This window comes from Oncorhynchus gorbuscha, linkage group LG14, assembly GCF_021184085.1.
Source record: "Oncorhynchus gorbuscha isolate QuinsamMale2020 ecotype Even-year linkage group LG14, OgorEven_v1.0, whole genome shotgun sequence".
In the NCBI taxonomy this organism is placed as follows: Eukaryota; Metazoa; Chordata; class Actinopteri; order Salmoniformes; family Salmonidae; genus Oncorhynchus; species Oncorhynchus gorbuscha.
In genome coordinates, this window is record NC_060186.1 from 73965857 (window position 1) to 73985114 (window position 19258).

Sequence of the window (19258 nt, forward strand, 5' to 3'; positions counted from 1 at the left end):
TTAGTTAACAGTGTCCAAAGAAGGGCCAGAAGTATACAGAATGGTGTTGTCTGCGTAGAAGTGTACCCACTGTTTTGTTTAAATGCAGTACATACTGTATCCTATAGGAGAAAGTCTCAAAGATGGATTTCCATTCAGTGGGTCCCAGGAGTATTAGAAAAAGCATGCAGGTCAACTGTTTCGAAGAGGCACTACTGCTATTTTGTTCTTTATTGTGTCTTCCTGTTGGTGAGCGGAGACCTAATGAAGTTATCCCGTCTGATCTGATGGGGTAATGCTGCGATGGATGTGAGCTGACAGGGTTTGGAGAAATCTGAGGATGAGTGACAAGAAGGTGAATGAGACAAGGCAGCATTTTTTTTTGGTCATCGATGATTTCTGCCATTTCAATGGCATGTTTTTGACACTTTTGAGGCAGTGTACAAAGCTGAAGCACCCCCAGATCATCACCGATCCTCCACCAAATTTCACAGTGGGTGCGAGACCTGGAGAGGCCTACAAGCCACAGTGTCTCGCACCCACAGTGATATTTGGTGGAGGATTGGTGATGATCTGGGGGTGATTCAGCAAGCCTGGAATCCGGAAGATTTGTATTTGTGAAGGACACATGAATCAAGCCACGTAGAAGGTTGTCCTGGAATTAAACTTGCTTCCTTCTGCTCTGACAATGTCCCCCAACTCTGAGAATTGGTATGTCCAGCAGGACAATGCTCCATGCCACACAGCCAGGTCAATCAAGGTGTGGATGGAGGACCTCCAGATCAAGACTCTGTCATGGCCAGCCCAATCTCCAAACCTGAACTCCATTGAAAACCTCTGGAATGTGATCAAGAGGAAGATGTATGGTCACAAGACATCAAACAATGCTGAGCTGCTTGAATGTTTGTGCCAGGAGTGACATAAAGTCCCCCAACATCAATGTGAAAGACTGGTGGAGAGCCTGCCAAGACACATGAAAGCTGTGATTGTAAATCAGGGTTATTCCACCAAATATTGATTTCTGAACTCTTCCTAAGTTAAAACATTAGTACTGTGTTGTTTGAAAATGAATAGTAACTTATTTTCTTGACATTATTCGAGGTCTGACAACACCATTTATTTTTGTTATTTTGACCAATTGTCATTTTCTGCAAATAAATGCTCTAAATGACAATATTTTTATTTGGAATTTGTGAGAAATGTTAGTAGTTTATAGAATAAAAGAAAACATTTAATTTTAGCCAAACACATACCTATAAATAGTAAAACCAGAGAAACCGATAATGTTGCCGTGGTCTCTTCATTTTTTCCAGAGCTGTATATTTGTTACTGCTCAACTAAAACAATCTAGGTCGACCAACTGCTTAATGACCAAACAATCAACCAGTCAACTAAAACAATCTAGGTCGACCAACTGCTTAATGACCAAACAATCAACCAGTCAATTAATTGTGGTTGGTTAATGCGGAGCTACACGGAGATATACGGTGACCTCCAGATGGTTACAAACTTTGGGAAGTACACCGTGATGCAGTACCCACCGCAAGACTCCGGAGGCTCCACAATTGATTCACAACCCTACTACACGGTCTAATCAAGCATAAATTGGCTTTTTGTCACTCTAGATAAGTAGGTCTGCTAAATGACTAACATGTAAGAATGTCAAAAAAATCATAGTCTTTTACTCGCCATTCTTTTTTTCTACGTATTTTTTTATATTTTTATATATACCGTAATAAAGTGAAATATGCGGGAAGCCTCTGGACCGATCACCTCATATGCTAGAGAATAAGTTATACATGTAGCTGCAATCTAATATCGCGAGATCCTGAACATTGTGGCGTTACCTACGTATGACGTCAGTCTGTGCGAGCAAGGGGAGAGAAAAAAAATGTCGCTTACGAGGTGAGTCGTGTGGCAAGGCCTTATTTATATTTTACTGAATGTACAACACATTTAAATAATAAAATGGCATGTTAAGACATTATGTAAAGTTACTTACGTCTTACCCCCATATTCTTTTTATGAAATCGATGTTTTGGTCGTTAGCATATAGTTAGCTAGGCTAACTCCTGGCCTAGTTGGCTAGCTAGCAAGCTAACTTTAGCTAACTGCTCTCTGGTGGTTTCTTGTCGTGGGGATTAGCTAGCTAGGTATTTGGTTTATCCGGGCCAGGTTTATTAGAAAATGTACATTGGCGTTACTAGTTGCGAACGCAACCATGTGTTGTGTTTAAACTTTCAAACTAGTACATGCATCGTACGCGAACGTTAGATAACTAGCTAGCCTTGTTTACAGTCGAGATACCTGAATTGCGTACATACAATTTAATAGCGAAAGAATATTGACAACTTTGTTTGTCTGCCTGCAGCTTTCTACCTGCGCCGACCCAGCTGTCTCAGGACCAGTTGGAGTCAGAGGAGAGAGCCCGGGCACAGAGGTCCCACTCCACCGCCCTGGTCTCCTCCCGCAGAGAACCCCCTCCCTACGGCTACAGGAAGAGCTGGGTGCCACGCTCTCTGGAGGTACTGATATTTACGCCATACCTAGTTTAATGAATTCAATGAGGCTGCGATTATGTGTTAGCTATGAGTCGTCTTATTAAAAGGGACTCCATGTAAAGTGGAAGGGACGGTCAAAGCCTTACAAGAGTTTGCTATTGTTGGTGCTGTGTTAGATAGTACTCGGTCCAGAAAAAAAGAGGTAATGTGAGACTTTTCCTCGGTTTGTGTTTGGCTCCCCTGCGTTGTAGGACTTTGGAGATGGAGGTATATCTCCACACAGTCTCTTCCCCTTAGTCTCTGTTTGTTTGACTCTGCCTTGTTTTGTGTTGTAGGACTTTGGAGATGGCGGTGCCTTCCCTGAGATTCACGTGGCCCAGTTCCCTCTGGAGATGGGCCGGAAGAAAAAGACATCCAATGCCCTGGCAGTTCAGGTGGATGCTGAGGGCAAGATCAAATACGATGCCATCGCCAGACAGGGACAGGGCAAGGACAAGGTAAGAATATGATTAAATATCACAGTAAGGTCCATTTTTATTTGGATTTATGCTGTGAGCCTCCATTGTTGTTGTCCTATAGTTACCGAGTAAATAAAGCTGTGTCTTGCCCAGATCATGTGTTAAAATTAGTTTGTTTTTGTCACGCTGCTATGCGTTTATCTTGACCAGGTCGCAGTTGTAAATGACAACTTGTTTTCAACTGGCCTGCCTGCTTAAATAAAGGTGAAATAAAAAAAACAAGGGGCCGCCATTTGAATAAATGCCCCCATAGAGAACCAGTGTAGAGTTCAGTTCATGTATGTTCCGCTGTCTCCTCTGTTTTCCCTGTGCAGGTGATCTTCAGTAAGTACACAGACCTGCTTCCTAAGGAAGTGCTGAACGATGATGCTCCTGAGCTGCAGAAGCCCGACGAGGAGGCTGTCAAAGAGCTGACAGAGAAGACCCGCGATGCTCTGATGAAGCAGGTCTCACAGAAGATTGCTGCAGCCATGCCTGTGAGGGCAGCAGACAAACAGGCCCCTGCACAGTACATCAGGTATGGTTGTTCTCTGATGCACTATTAGTGACCATTTTTGATTAGGTATGCACGTCTAGTATTGCCTCCAGGACTACCTGAATTCTCCAGTCAATGGATTCTACAAGGAGTGGTGTTCCAACGTTGCTCTATTGGGATCAAGGGACCTAACGTGTGCCAGGAAAACATTCCCCACGCCATTACACCGCCACGCCATGGGGCGGCAGGTAGCCTAGTCGTTAGAGCGTTAGACTTGCAAGATCGAATTTCCGAGCTGACAAGGTAAAAATCTGCCGTTCTGCCCCTGAACAAGGCAGTTAACCCACTGTTCCTAGGTCATCATTGAAAATAAGAATTTGTTCTTAACTGACTTGCCTAGTTAAATAAAGGTAAAAAATAACAATAAAAAATTAAATTCCCCGGCATGTACCGTTGACACCAAGCAGGATGGGGCCATGGACTCGTGCCGCTTATTCAAATCCTGACTGCCATCCGCATGACGCAACTGGAACGGGCTTCGTCGAACCAGGCAATGTTTTTCCACTCCTCAGTTGTCCAGTGTTGGTGATCACGTGCCCACTGGAGCCTCTTCTTCTTGTTTTTAACTGATCGGAGTGGAACCCGGTGTGGGCGTCTGCTGCAATAGTCCATCTGTTACAAGTACCGATGAGTTGTGCTTTCCGAAATGCAGTTCTGCGCTCTACTGTTGTATTGCGCCGTTGTTTGTCTGTTTGTGGCCATTCTCCTTCGACCTCTCATCAACAAGCTGTTTTTGAGCCACAGGCAAGCTAACAAGCTGCTGACTGGATGTTTTTTTTTTTTTTTGCACTGTTCTCTATAAACCCTGCACACTGTCGTTAATGAAAAGCCCAGGATGCTGGGCCGTATCTAAGATAATGGATATAGAGCTAACCATTTTTGTGATTGGGGGGGGGTAATAAACTGCCCACTAAAACTGTACCTAATAAACTGGCCACAAAGTGTATGTATTTCTGCCCCAAAGAAGACTATAATACTATAAAAGAGTATAATACAACATTTTTCAGAAGCAATTTAGAAATCATCATTGTGGTCTGAACATTTGCGTACTTCCATGCAACATGTAGCCTAGGCCTACATGTGTACAGGACAGTCCCCGTGAAACCTACATGTGTACAGGACAGTCCCCGTGAAACCTACATGTGTACAGGACAGTCCCCGTGAAACCTACATGTGTACAGGACAGTCCCCGTGAAACCTATCATTTATTCAAAGTGTTTGTGTGGTTTATTGAAAGGGGCCTGTAGATGCTGATACCTTGTGTGTTATTCCACCAGGTACACTCCTTCCCAGCAGGGTGTGGCCTTCAACTCCGGGGCCAAACAGAGGGTCATCCGTATGGTGGAGATGCAGAAGGACCCCATGGAGCCCCCACGCTTCAAGTAAGTACATTTACATAAAGGTCACTAACTAAATTATTGCTAAACTCGTTAACTGACATGCGGCAGGGTAGCCTAGTGGTTAGAGCATTGGACTAGTAACCGACGGTTGCAAGTTCAAACCCCCGACCTGACAAGGTACAGATCTGTTGTTCTGCCCCTGAACAGGCAGTTATCCCACTGTTCCTAGGCCGTCATTGAAAATAATGTTTTTTTCTTACCTGACTTGCCTGGTTAAATAAAGGTTAAATAAAATGCTTTTCAGTATTATCTTGCTGGCGTAACTCGAGTCATGCATAGCCTTAAACAAAACAGATGCAGACTAGATGCCCACCCCCTTATTGTGTTAACTAAAATGACATGTTTGATTGTTTCAGGATCAACAAGAAGATTCCTCGTGGTCCTCCCTCCCCTCCTGCACCAGTCATGCACTCTCCCAGCAGAAAGGTACTGTTGGGGTTCAGACAAGGGGTGTGACGTTTGAACGAATTTGGAATCGTTAACGTTTCGGAAAATAATCCCTAACTGAAAACCTTTTTTATTTATTTAGATTAAAATCCTAGTGCAGTTATCACCAAACTGTCACTAACAGGTGCCTTTATAATGACCAGGACAACATTTAAATGTAACAAATATATAAATATATAATATATAAAAATACTACAGGTAGGCAATGTGCATCTTTCAAATGATTTGCCACGGCTCTAAAGCGCCCCACACGTCATCGTCGTTAACAGGTGTAGAAATGGCAGATGGTGAGACAAAGAAGCGAAGACCTGTATGGCAATACTTTGAGAAGGTGATCAGATGTAAACTTTGCCAAGTGGAGTTGAGCTACAGTGGCAGAACAGGTGCTGGAAGGGAGGCAGAGTGAGACCCAACCCGTTGCTGACAGAACGGGAGGCAGAGTGAGACCCAACCCGTTGCTGACAGAACGGGAGGCAGAGTGAGACCCAACCCGTTGCTGACAGAACGGGAGGCAGAGTGAGACCCAACCCGTTGCTGACAGAACGGGAGGCAGCGTGAGACCCAACCCGTTGTTGGCAGAACAGGTGCTGAACGGGAGGCAGAGTGAGACCCAACCCGTTGTTGGCAGAACAGGTGCTGAACGGGAGGCAGCGTGAGACCCAACCCGTTGCTGGCTGAACGGGAGGCAGAGTGAGACCCAACCCGTTGCTGGCAGAACAGGTGCTGGGAGGGAGGCAGAGTGAGACCCAACCCGTTGTTGGCAGAACAGGTGCTGGGAAGGAGGCAGAGTGATACCCAACCCGTTGCTGGCAGAACAGGTGCTGAACGGGAGGCTGGCAGAGGTGCTGACAGGTGCTGAACGGGAGGCAGAGTGAGACCCAACCCGTTGCTGGCAGAACAGGTGCTGAACGGGAGGCAGAGTGAGACCCAACCCGTTGTTGGCAGCAGGGCGATGAGGGACGGAGTGAGAATCACAGCACTGATTACAGAAATGACTGCAGTTGATATGCAGGCATTGTCAGTGGTTGAGGATGTAGGCTTCAATACCCTGATGGTATACTAAGAGCCAGACCACAAGATGTTGAAAAACCATGACTGCTCTGCATGTACAAAGCGCTAACTCTCAACCAACATACGTGGCGTTAACAACAGATTGAGTGGGTGGTGGACAACATTAATACCATCGTTACTGAGTGGGTGGTGGACAACATTAATACCATCGTTACTGAGTGGGTGGTGGACAACATTAATACCATCGTTACTGAGTGGGTGGTGGACAACATTAATACCATCGTTACTGAGTGGGTGGTGGACAACATTAATACCATCGTTACTGAGTGGGTGGTGGACAACATTAATACCATCGTTACTGAGTGGGTGGTGGACAACATTAATACCATCGTTACTGAGTGGGTGGTGGACAGCATTAATACCATCGTTACTGAGTGGGTGGTGGACAGCATTAATACCATCGTTACTGAGTGGGTGGTGGACAGCATTAATACCATTAATACCATCGTTACTGAGTGGGTGGTGGACAGCATTAATACCATCGTTACTGAGTGGGTGGTGGACAGCATTAATACCATCGTTACTGAGTGGGTGGTGGACAGCATTAATACCATCGTTACTGAGTGGGTGGTGGACAGCATTAATACCATCGTTACTGAGTGGGTGGTGGACAGCAGTAATACCATCGTTACTGAGTGGGTGGTGGACAGCAGTAATACCATCGTTACTGAGTGGGTGGTGGACAGCATTAATACCATCGTTACTGAGTGGGTGGTGGACAGCAGTAATACCATCGTTACTGAGTGGGTGGTGGACAGCATTAATACCATCGTTACTGAGTGGGTGGGGGGAGAGTGGTAAGGTGGGTGCTGTCTAGCTGGTTGGTAACCATGCCTTCGGTACATTGAACTGCGATTGTACGATGCACCGTATCTGAATTGTGAATTCACGTCATTTTATGAAGATCATAAAAATAAGTTGAATGAGAGAGAAAAGGGGCAGTTGAAATGTTTGTTTAAAAATTAATGAAAATATTGTCCCTCGTTCAGACCATAGGGGTTCAGACAGATACATGCATCTCAAGGTTTAGGCAAAGTTAGTACCGTTCTGTTCTGAGCACTTTAATTCTGTTTTAAAAGCATCGGGTCAGTTGAATACATCACTGTGACTTTCTCCCTCTCGCTGTGTAAATGGGTTCATCTGGAACCTTCTCCCTCTCGCTGTGTAAATGGGTTCATCTGGAATCTTCTCTCTCTAGCTGTGTAAATGGGTTCATCTGGAACCTCCTCCCTCTAGCTGTGTAAATGGGTTCATCTGGAACCTTCTCTCTCTAGCTGTGTAAATGGGTTCATCTGGAATCTTCTCTCTCTAGCTGTGTAAATGGGTTCATCTGGAACCTCCTCCCTCTAGCTGTGTAAATGGGTTCCTCTGGAACCTCCTCCCTCTAGCTGTGTAAATGGGTTCCTCTGGAACCTCCTCCCTCTAGCTGTGTAAATGGGTTCCTCTGGAACCTCCTCCCTCTAGCTGTGTAAATGGGTTCCTCTGGAACCTCCTCCCTCTAGCTGTGTAAATGGGTTCATCTGGAACCTTCTCCCTCTAGCTGTGTAAATAAATGGGTTCATCTGGAACCTTCTCCCTCTAGCTGTGTAAATGGGTTCATCTGGAACCTCCTCCCTCTAGCTGTGTAAATAAATGGGTTCATCTGGAACCTTCTCTCTCTAGCTGTGTAAATAAATGGGTTCATCTGGAACCTTCTCCCTCTAGCTGTGTAAATAAATGGGTTCATCTGGAACCTTCTCCCTCTAGCTGTGTAAATAAATGGGTTCATCTGGAACCTCCTCCCTCTAGCTGTGTAAATAAATGGGTTCATCTGGAACCTTCTCTCTCTAGCTGTGTAAATAAATGGGTTCATCTGGAACCTTCTCCCTCTAGCTGTGTAAATAAATGGGTTCATCTGGAACCTTCTCCTCTAGCTGTGTAAATAAATGGGTTCATCTGGAACCTTCTCCCTCTAGAACCTTCTCCCTCTAGCTGTGTAAATAAATGGGTTCATCTGGAACCTTCTCCCTCTAGCTGTGTAAATAAATGGGTTCATCTGGAACCTTCTCCCTCTAGCTGTGTAAATAAATGGGTTCATCTGGAACCTTCTCCCTCTAGCTGTGTAAATAAATGGGTTCATCTGGAACCTTCTCCCTCTAGTTCATCTGTGTAAATAAATGGGTTCCTGTAAATAAATGGGTTCATCTGGAACCTTCTCTCTCTAGCTGTGTAAATAAATGGGTTCCTCTGGAACCTTCTCTCTCTAGCTGTAAATAAATGGGTTCATCTGGAACCTTCTCTCTCTAGCTGTGTAAATGTTGGACAAAGACGTGACGTGTTTTCTCTCTGTCCTTTCAGATGACTGTCAAGGAGCAACAGGAGTGGAAGATTCCCCCCTGTATTTCAAACTGGAAGAACGCAAAGGTACTGACTCTACCTCTGCTCCCTCCCTCTGGAGGCACTGGTGAATTCATGAGACATGTATCTTTGTTTGGGGCCCTGAGCGATAACGCTGGAAGCCCATCTCCTGTGTTCTGTGATTGGTCTCCTTAGGGTTACACCATCCCACTGGACAAGCGTCTGGCTGCGGACGGTAGAGGACTGCAGACCGTTCACATCAACGAGAACTTTGCCAAACTGGCCGAGGCGCTCTACATTGCTGACCGAAAGGTAAACAGTCTGTGGGTTTGGATCCTGGTGTTCATCCTGTGCCGTAGCAACTTCTCAGAGCCTCTCTGAAATAATGTTTTGGTTGTGAATGGTCTTATCTTTTTGTCCATTTCAAATCCATCTACAGTTCTGTGTGATATGGATTTCCGAGTGATTCTGTCGCCATGAACATCCTATTGTGTGTTCTCTCTTTGTTGTTGTGTTTAGGCCAGAGAGGCTGTGGAGATGAGAGCCCAGGTGGAGAAGAAGATGGCCCAGAAAGAGAAGGAGAAGAAGGAGGAGAAGCTCCGAGAGCTGGCTCAGATGGCCCGAGACCGCAGGGCAGGGATCAAAGGTCACGGAGGGGACAAAGGTCAGTTCACCACCCTCTTCTTGCTTTAATTCTACCCTAACCACAGATCTAGGATCAGATCATCGGTTTATGATTTTGTGTTTTCCTGTACAAGGACTGCCAATGTGAAGAGTTGCAAAGTATCAACGTTTTGGTTATCATGGTCACAAATCCCTAATAAGTACATTAAATGAAATATACGGTCGCTGTTTAACCAAATGCAGCATTTAGAAACACTTTCTGAGTCTTGACCAAGTAGCTCTGTGATGCAGAGGGAGGACTAGACTCAGCTGTCGTTTATGAGTCAGCCTCCTGGTAACCCCCTTGCTCCCTCTCTCCCCCTGCACTGTCCCACTCTCTTCATTCCCTGTTTCTTCTCCCTCTCTCCCCCTGCACTGTCCCACTCTCTCATTCCCTGTTTCCCCCTGCACTGTCTCCTCATTCTCCCCTGCACTGTCCCACTCTCTCATTCCCTGTTTCTTCTCTCCCCCTGCACTGTCCCACTCTCTCATTCCCTGTTTCTTCTCCCCTGCACTGTCCCACTCTCTCATTCCCTGTTTCTTCTCCCCCTGCACTGTCCCACTCTCTCATTCCCTGTTTCTTCTCCCCCTGCACTGTCCCACTCTCTCATTCCCTGTTTCTTCTCCCCCTGCACTGTCCCACTCTCATTCCCTGTTTCTTCTCCCCTGCACTGTCCCACTCTCTCATTCCCTGTTTCTTCTCCCCCTGCACTGTCCCACTCTCTCATTCCCTGTTTCTTCTCCCCCTGCACTGTCCCACTCTCTCATTCCCTGTTTCTTCTCCCCCTGCACTGTCCCACTCTCTCATTCCCTGTTTCTTCTCCCCCTGCACTGTCCCACTCTCTCATTCCCTGTTTCTTCTCCCCCCACTGTCCCACTCTCCATTCCCTGTTTCTTCTCCCCCACTGTCTCTCCATTCCCTGTTTCTTCTCCCCTGCACTGTCTCTCCATTCCCTGTTTTTCTTCTCCCTCTCTCATTCCCTGTTTTTCTCTTCTCTCCCTCTCTCATTCCCTGTTTTTCTCCCCTGCACTGTCCCCTCTCTCATTCCCTGTTTCTTCTCCCTCTCTCATTCCCTGTTTCTTCTCCCCTGCACTGTCCCACTCTCTCATTCCCTGTTTCTTCTCCCCCTGCACTCCCATTCCCTGTTTCTTCTCCCCTGCACTGTCTCCATTCCCTGTTTCTTCTCCCTCTCTCCATTCCCTGTTTCTTCTCCCTCTCTCCATTCCCTGTTTCTTCTCCCTCTCTCCATTCCCTGTTTCTTCTCCCTCTCTCCATTCCCTGTTTCTTCTCCCTCTCTCCATTCCCTGTTTCTTCTCCCTCTCCCATTCCCTGTTTCTTCTCCCTCTCTCCATTCCCTGTTTCTTCTCCCTCTCTCCATTCCCTGTTTCTTCTCCCTCTCTCCATTCCCTGTTTCTTCTCTCCATTCCCTGTTTCTTCTCCATTCCCTGTTTCTTCTCCCTCTCTCCATTCCCTGTTTCTTCTCCCTCTCTCCATTCCCTGTTTCTTCTCCCTCTCTCCATTCCCTGTTTCTTCTCCCTCTCTCCATTCCCTGTTTCTTCTCCCTCTCTCCATTCCCTGTTTCTTCTCCCTCTCTCCATTCCCTGTTTCTTCTCCCTCTCTCCATTCCCTGTTTCTTCTCCCTCTCTCCATTCCCTGTTTCTTCTCCCTCTGTATTTCTCTCTCCTCCCTCCGTCTCTCCTGTGGCAGGTGGAGAGGACGGTGAGGCCAGAGAGCGTGACGAGATCCGTCATGACAGGAGGAAAGAGAGACAGCACGACAGGAACATCTCCAGGGCTGCCCCTGATAAGAGGTACAATCATTTTTAACAACGCAACACACATACATACACACGCCATTACATACACACACATACTTACACACACTGACTCTACACACACAGCGGAATCATTCATGGTGTGTAAGAAACGTTGAATGAATGCAGCTCACCACAGCAGCACCCAGCCCTGACCCCTCGTCTGTCTGCTACGACTGCGGGGAGACAACGGGGGGTGGGGCACCAACAGAGAGTACTTAACCTTGCCGTCGCTTCTGCTGGACGTGATTATCTGCAGATTTGTAGAGATTGGGGATGATGAAGTTATGGGACCGTAATGTGCCCTGGTGTTATAGTGTGTCTGGTTTGGAGCAGAGACGAATTCCACACAGAGCTACAGAGGTTGGGTGCGCTAGGTTTTTAGCTCGCAGGCTACCTTCCGTTGTAGTACTTTTAAATTAATGTCTCCTGTTGTCTGTCTCCTTCTTCCTCAACTGTCTGTCTGGTGTGTTTCCATCGTCAGGTCGAAGCTGCAGAGAGACCAGGACAGAGATGTCAGTGAGCTGATCGCTCTGGGCCAGCCCAACCCTAGAGCCTCCAACGAGGCTCAGTATGACCAGAGACTGTTTAACCAGAGCAAGGTGAGATGGAGCGCACACACACACACACTAGTTATGCGCAGGTTGACCCATAACCTGCCGTCCCCACGGTTATATCCACAGGCGGGTGGGGTTAGGGTCATGAAATATTGTATGGCTGAAGGAAGGAAGGTAGGATGAAGACAAAACAATACCATAACCAATTCATTCATCTATAATTCTTGTGCAATTTATATCTATTGGGGACATTGAGGTTTTTCTTTCATTATTTTAGTCTGTCTGGCGTTAGTGTGTAATCCTAGGCTTTAGGGCCTAACGGGACTTGTGCCAAATACGCACAAATGCTTTTGGGAACGGGCAGAAAAAGCTTTTGTCGAACCACAGGGGGGAAAAAAACAATATTTGAATTTTATTCAATAAGAGGAAACTGAAAAAGAGAGTTGAAAATAAAGAGAAGAGAGGTGCAGGAAAGTAGTTATGGCTAGGTTATGTTATGGCTAGTTATGGCTAGGTTATGTTATGGCTAGTTATGGCTAGGTTATGTTATGGCTAGTTATGGCTAGGTTATGTTATGGCTAGTTATGGCTAGGTTATGGCTAGGTTATGGCTAGGTTATGGCTAGGTTATGTTATGGCTAGTTATGGCTAGGTTATGTTATGGCTAGTTATGGCTAGGTTATGTTATGGCTAGTTATGGCTAGGTTATGTTATGGCTAGTTATGGCTAGTTATGGCTAGTTATGGCTAGTTATGGCTAGGTTATGTTATGGCTAGGTTATGTTATGGCTAGGTTATGTTATGGCTAGGTTATGGCTAGGCTAGGTTATGGCTAGGCTAGGTTAGGTTATGGCTAGGTTGGGTTATGGCTAGGTTGGGTTATGGCTAGGTTATGGCTAGGTTGGGTTATGGCTAGGTTGGGTTATGGCTAGGTTGGGTTATGGCTAGGTTGGGTTATGGCTAGGTTGGGTTATGGCTAGGTTGGGTTATGGCTAGGTTGGGTTATGGCTAGGTTGGGTTATGGCTAGGTTGGGTTATGGCTAGGTTATGGCTAGGGGTTATGGCTAGGTTGGGTTATGGCTAGGTTGGGTTATGGCTAGGTTGGGTTATGGCTAGGTTGGGTTATTAGGTTGGCTAGGTTGGGTTATGGCTAGGTTGGGTTATGGCTAGGTTGGGTTATGGCTAGGTTGGGTTATGGCTAGGTTGGGTTATGGCTAGGTTGGGTTATGGCTAGGTTGGGTTATGGCTAGGTTGGGTTATGGCTAGGTTGGGTTATGGCTAGGTTGGGTTATGGCTAGGTTGGGTTATGGCTAGGTTGGGTTATGGCTAGGTTGGGTTATGGCTAGGTTATAACTAGGTTGGGTTATGGCTAGGTTAGGTTATGGCTAGGTTGGGTTATGGCTAGGTTGGGTTATGGCTAGGTTAGGTTATGGCTAGGTTGGGTTATGGCTAGGTTAGGTTATGGCTAGGTTGGGTTATGGCTAGGTTAGGTTATGGCTAGGTTATGGCTAGGTTATGGCTAGGTTGGGGCTAGGTTAGGTTAGGTTATGGCTAGGTTAGGTTATGGCTAGGTTATAACTAGGTTGGGTTATGGCTAGGTTATGGCTAGGTTAGGTTATGGCTAGGTTATTACTAGGTTAGGTTATGGCTAGGTTAGGTTATGGCTAGGTTAGGTTATGGCTAGGTTAGGTTATGGCTAGGTTAGGTTATGGCTAGGTTAGGTTATGGCTAGGTTAGGTTATGGCTAGGTTAGGTTATGGCTAGGTTAGGTTATGGCTAGGTTAGGTTATGGCTAGGTTAGGTTATGGCTAGGTTAGGTTATGGCTAGGTTAGGTTATGGCTAGGTTATAACTAGGTTAGGTTATGGCTAGGTTATAACTAGGTTAGGTTATGGCTAGGTTATAACTAGGTTAGGTTATGGCTAGGTTATAACTAGGTTAGGTTATGGCTAGGTTATAACTAGGTTATAACTAGGTTATAACTAGGTTATAACTAGGTTATTAGGTTATGGCTAGGTTATAACAGGTTATGGCAGGTTATAACAGGTTATAACAGGTTATGGCAGGTTATAACTAGGTTATGTTATGGCTAGGTTAGGTTATGGCTAGGTTAGTATAACTAGGTTATGTGTGATGATTAGACAGTCACCAGATGGGCACTTCAAACAGGCCTATGACACATCAAGAGAACTGTTGCCTACTGTTCAGATGGGTTGAAGGCAAAGTGAAATCTGGACACTGACTGTAGTCTGTAAACTCTCACATAGCCTCAACATCAACTCCTGCTGAATTAAGAATTTAATGCAGTAAAATGATATAACAAATGTGGGCTACATTTTGACTGGGGAACAGGATGGAGAAATATGATTCACTTTTTTCTCAAGAATGCTGAAAGTCAATGTGCAGATAGGGACCGTCTGTAAAAGTTTATCTTTATCAACATCATAAAAGCTGATTTAGTATTTAAACCACTTAAAATATGGATCCAAGCAGAACTGAAATTTTATCATAAACAAGTTGGGTTGTTTTCACTGGTTTTTATTTCCTTACAGCCGGTCAAACTCATTTAGTTTGGACATTTTGCACAGAAATTCTTACAAGCTTTATTTTTGACCCCCCCCCCCCAGGGTATGGACAGTGGTTTTGCAGGTGGGGAGGATGAGATGTACAACGTGTACGACCAGCCGTTCAGGAGAGGCAGCGATATGGCCCAGAACATCTACAGGCCCACCAAGAGCTCTGACAAGGACATGTATGGGGACGACCTGGACACACTCATGCAGAGCAGCAAGTACGCAAGGCCATCTTATTACCCTGTATTTATGATATACTGTTATATTTATATTTATTTAACTAGGCAAGTCAGTTAAGGACATTCTTATTTTCAATAATGACGGCCTAGGAACAGTGGGTTAACTGCCTGTTCAGGGGCAGAACAACAAAATTTGTACCTTGTCAGCTTGGGGATTTGAACTTGCAGCCTTCCGGTTACTAGTCCAACGCTCTAACCACTAGGCTACCCTGCCGCCATATATATACACACATATGTACAAGGACATGTCTTGTAATGACTGGGGCATCTAGCTGGGCGATATGGACAAAAATCCATATCGCAGCAAATGACCTGAATTGATGAGGTAACGTTAAGGTTAACATTTAGGTTTTTATTAGGATCCACTTTAGCCGACACATTGGTGACAGCTAGTGTTACTGGAGACCAACACCACAACCTAACAGACATTAGACTAAATACAATTACATGCAATTAAAAACATGAACATGTAGTGTGTTTGTGCATCTTTCAGTTCCACATACATGTCAGGTCACATGTCAGTACAGACACACAACCAGTAGGCCACATGTCAGGTCACATGTCAGTACGGACACACAACCAGTAGGCCACATGTCAGTACGGACACACAACCAGTAGGCCACATGTCAGTACGGACACCAACCAGTACAGGTCACATGTCAGTACAGACACACAACCAGTAGGCCACATGTCAGTACAGACACACAACCAGTAGGCCACATGTCAGTACAGACACACAACCAGTAGGCCACATGTCAGGCCACATGTCAGTACAGACACACAACCAGTAGGCCACATGTCAGTACAGACACACAACCAGTAGGTCACATGTCAGTACAGACACACAACCAGTAGGCCACATGTCAGTACAGACACACAACCAGTAGGCCACATGTCAGTACAGACACACAACCAGTAGGCCACATGTCAGTACAGACACACAACCAGTAGGTCACATGTCAGTACAGACACACAACCAGTAGGCCACATGTCAGTACAGACACACAACCAGTAGGCCACATGTCAGTACAGACACACAACCAGTAGGCCACATGTCAGTACAGACACACAACCAGTAGGCCACATGTCAGTACAGACACACAACCAGTAGGCCACATGTCAGTACAGACACACAACCAGTAGGCCACATGTCAGTACAGACACACAACCAGTAGGCCACATGTCAGTACAGACACACAACCAGTAGGCCACATGTCAGTACAGACACACAACCAGTAGGTCACATGTCAGTACAGACACACAACCAGTAGGTCACATGTCAGTACAGACACACACAACCAGTCACAGTACAGACACACAACCAGTAGGCCACATGTCAGTACAGACACACACACAACCAGTAGGCCACACCAGTCAGGTACAGACACACAACCAGTAGGCCACATGTCAGTACAGACACACAACCAGTAGGACACACAACCACATGTCAGTACAGACACACAACCAGTAGGTCACATGTCAGTACAGACACACAACCAGTAGGTCACATGTCAGTACAGACACACAACCAGTAGGTCACATGTCAGTACAGACACACAACCAGTAGGTCACATGTCAGTACAGACACACAACCAGTAGGCCACATGTCAGTACAGACACACAACCAGTAGGTCACATGTCAGTACAGACACACAACCAGTAGGTCACATGTCAGTACGGACACACAACCAGTAGGTCACATGTCAGTACAGACACACAACCAGTCAGGTCACATGTCAGTACAGACACACAACCAGTAGGTCACATGTCAGTACAGACACACAACCAGTAGGTCACATGTCAGTACAGACACACAACCAGTAGGGTCACATGTCAGTACAGACACACAACCAGTCACAGGTCACACAGTAGGTCAGTACAGACACACAACCAGTAGGTCACATGTCAGTACAGACACACAACCAGTAGGCCACATGTCAGGTCACATGTCAGTACAGACACACAACCAGTAGGTCACATGTCAGTACAGACACACAACCAGTAGGGCCACATGTCAGTACAGACACACAACCAGTAGGTCACATGTCAGTACAGACACACAACCAGTAGGCCTCATGTCAGGCCACATGTCAGTACAGACACACAACCAGTAGGTCACATGTCAGTACAGACACACAACCAGTAGGTCAGGCCACATGTCAGTACAGACACACAACCAGTAGGTCACATGTCAGTACAGACACACAACCAGTAGGTCACACGTCAGTACAGACACACAACCAGTAGGCCACACGTCAGTACAGACACACAACCAGTAGGCCACATGTCAGTACAGACACACAACCAGTAGGTCACGTGGGGGAGAGGAATTGTGCCGTGGGGTGTTGCTTTATTTGTTTTATTTGAAACCAGGTTTGCTGTTCATTTGCGCTACATAAGATGGACTCATGGCTCTGTGTAACACTGTTTCCTTTCATTTGTTCTGGACCTGGGGACTGGTGGTGGCATGTCTGGTGGGGTGTGTGTGTCAGCGCTGTTGACTAATGCAAACCATTTGGAATTTCCAACACAATGTTTCTTATTAAAATAAGTGATGCAGTCAGTCTCTTCTCAACTCCAAGCCGAGAGAGACTGGCTGCATAGTATTTCTCTCGGCCCTCTGGTTACAATGAAGAGCAAAACGTGTCGGAAGGTGCTGCTTCTTCTCTGGGAGAGACACAGTCCACTGCTGATAGATAAACACACTGCCAGAACGCTCCAGTCTGTAGGTACTATAGTGATCTTTCCCTAAGTGGAGTGTGCAGTTCTTACCAGAGGTCGACCGTAAAGTGTGTATACCAGAGCAGAGTGTCTGTACTTCATCTGCAGAATCCCTACCCTGATGTCCACAGCGTCTCCTCAGACAGTCTACCTTAGTTTCACTGGCTGCTTTATGTGATTGGTTTCTTTACTGGGCTACAGATAACAGGTCACTTTAACAGGGACCGATGGTGGAATGTGATACGAGCTATAGGTTGATAAACCCTATGGAACAGTCTATCAGTGGTAAATTCAACCTGCCCTTATTATGTTTGAAATATGGAGACATTAGACCTTTGAAAGTTAAATGGAAAACACTTCAAAGGATGAATTGTTTAATGCATTTATTTACTCAGCACTGCACTTCATATGGGTCATACCAAGTCTGTCCCCTGTACTTACCAGAATTCAACAACCAACCATGTTTGAGGAATGTTTTTGAGTGAACACTATTTCCAAATGATTCAACTTCCTTTACCTCTGTCCCCTCCCGTCTACACCCCAGGGTTGTAGGGAACTAAAGGAATTTATAATCCTTCTTGACGGGAGCACATTTGTTTTGCCCAGCACTAATGCAACTGATTCCTCCCCTTCCAGGTTTGTTCCGGACCGTGAGTTCTCTGGTACGGACCACGGTCCTCGTCGTGACGGCCCTGTCCAGTTTGAGGAGGATCCGTTCGGTCTGGACAAGTTTTTAGAGGAGGCGAAGCAACACGGCGGCTCCAAGAGACCCTCCACCAGCAGAGGCTCCAAGGACTACGACCACGACAAGAAACGCAGGAAGGAGTGAGAGGACGGAGCAAGAGACCCAGTCTGGTGGGATGGGAGGGTAGCGTTCAGTAGGCACAAAAATGGCTGCGGCTGTTTTTGAAACAAGTTTCCACCTGAGACGACAAGTCTGATAGTGGGGTAGCGTTCATTTGGCACAAAATCTCCCAAAAACATTTGAAAAGTAGGAGTTGCCATTTTAGCGTTGTTTTAGTTAATTTTCCTTTGTTTTAAACTTTGACACAGTGTTCTGCTTTTGTGCCCACTGAATACGACCCAGGGTTTTGGGGGGGGGGGGGGTCAGGGCCTTGGCTGGACAGTACAGACATCCATTTGTCTCGTCTGTTGTTTGGCTGAAACCCCAAGGAACTAGCAGGGATTGTTCTTCACATCTATGTTGATGATGACCTTTTTTTTCTATTTTCTTTACACCATCCCTTAATCTTTACATGGAACAGAGTCTCGCCTGTAAAATGTTTTTAAAGTAAAGCCCCCTAGTTGTATTAAGCAATGTTATTATGACTTGTTTTGTTAAATTATCTTTGATCCAGCAGCATTCCCGTGATTTGAGTTTGAATTCCGATCTTAAGTGATCTAGTCTATTGTATCTTGATAATAATGACAAACTCTGTTACGTCTGGGATAGTGTAACCCTACTCTTAACACTGAATACACTTCAACTAGTGGATTGAACGTGTCTCATATTTTTTTTATTTTTAGGTTTGTGCTAATAAACATAAAACCAGTGTGATTCTACAGTGCTATCCCATTTTATTTGTCACATGCTTTGTAAAACCACAGGTGTAGACTAAGAGTGAAATGCTTACTTTCAGACCCTTCTCAACAATGTAGAGAGAAATATTTTAAAGATTTAATAACACAATGAATTAATACACAGGGTACCAGTACTGAGTCAATGTGCAGAGGTACGAGGTAATGGAGGTAGATACAGTGCCTTCAAAAGCATTCATCCCCCTTGTCATTTTTCCTGTTTAGTTGCATTACAACTTAATTTAAACAGATTTTTATTTGGATTTCATGTAATGGACATACACAAAATAGTCCAAATTGGTGAAGTAAAATGAAAAAAATTACTTGT

General features: G+C 45.6%; 1 protein-coding gene across 1 annotated transcript; it reads left to right on the forward strand.

Moving 5' to 3' along the window:
• The first annotated feature begins 1728 nt into the window (after window positions 1-1728).
• LOC123995392 (SNW domain-containing protein 1) lies at window positions 1729-18915 on the forward strand. Its single transcript, XM_046298965.1, has 13 exons — window positions 1729-1884; window positions 2351-2504; window positions 2816-2977; window positions 3313-3515; window positions 4811-4915; window positions 5290-5359; window positions 8789-8854; window positions 8984-9100; window positions 9308-9452; window positions 11160-11262; window positions 11750-11867; window positions 14447-14610; window positions 17989-18915. Exons 1-13 carry the CDS (start codon window positions 1871-1873, stop codon window positions 18179-18181), a joined length of 1614 nt encoding a protein of 537 aa, XP_046154921.1. The 5' UTR covers window positions 1729-1870; the 3' UTR covers window positions 18182-18915.
• Window positions 18916-19258: the final 343 nt, after the last annotated feature.

What these genes read in the sequence shown, in the direction of transcription:
- LOC123995392 (XM_046298965.1), top strand. An exon ending in GGGTGCCACGCTCTCTGGAG is followed by an intron (nt 2,505 to 2,815) that starts GTACTGATATTT and finishes TTTGTGTTGTAG; the next exon opens with GACTTTGGAGATGGCGGTGC. An exon ending in GACTGTTTAACCAGAGCAAG is followed by an intron (nt 11,868 to 14,446) that starts GTGAGATGGAGC and finishes CCCCCCCCCCAG; the next exon opens with GGTATGGACAGTGGTTTTGC.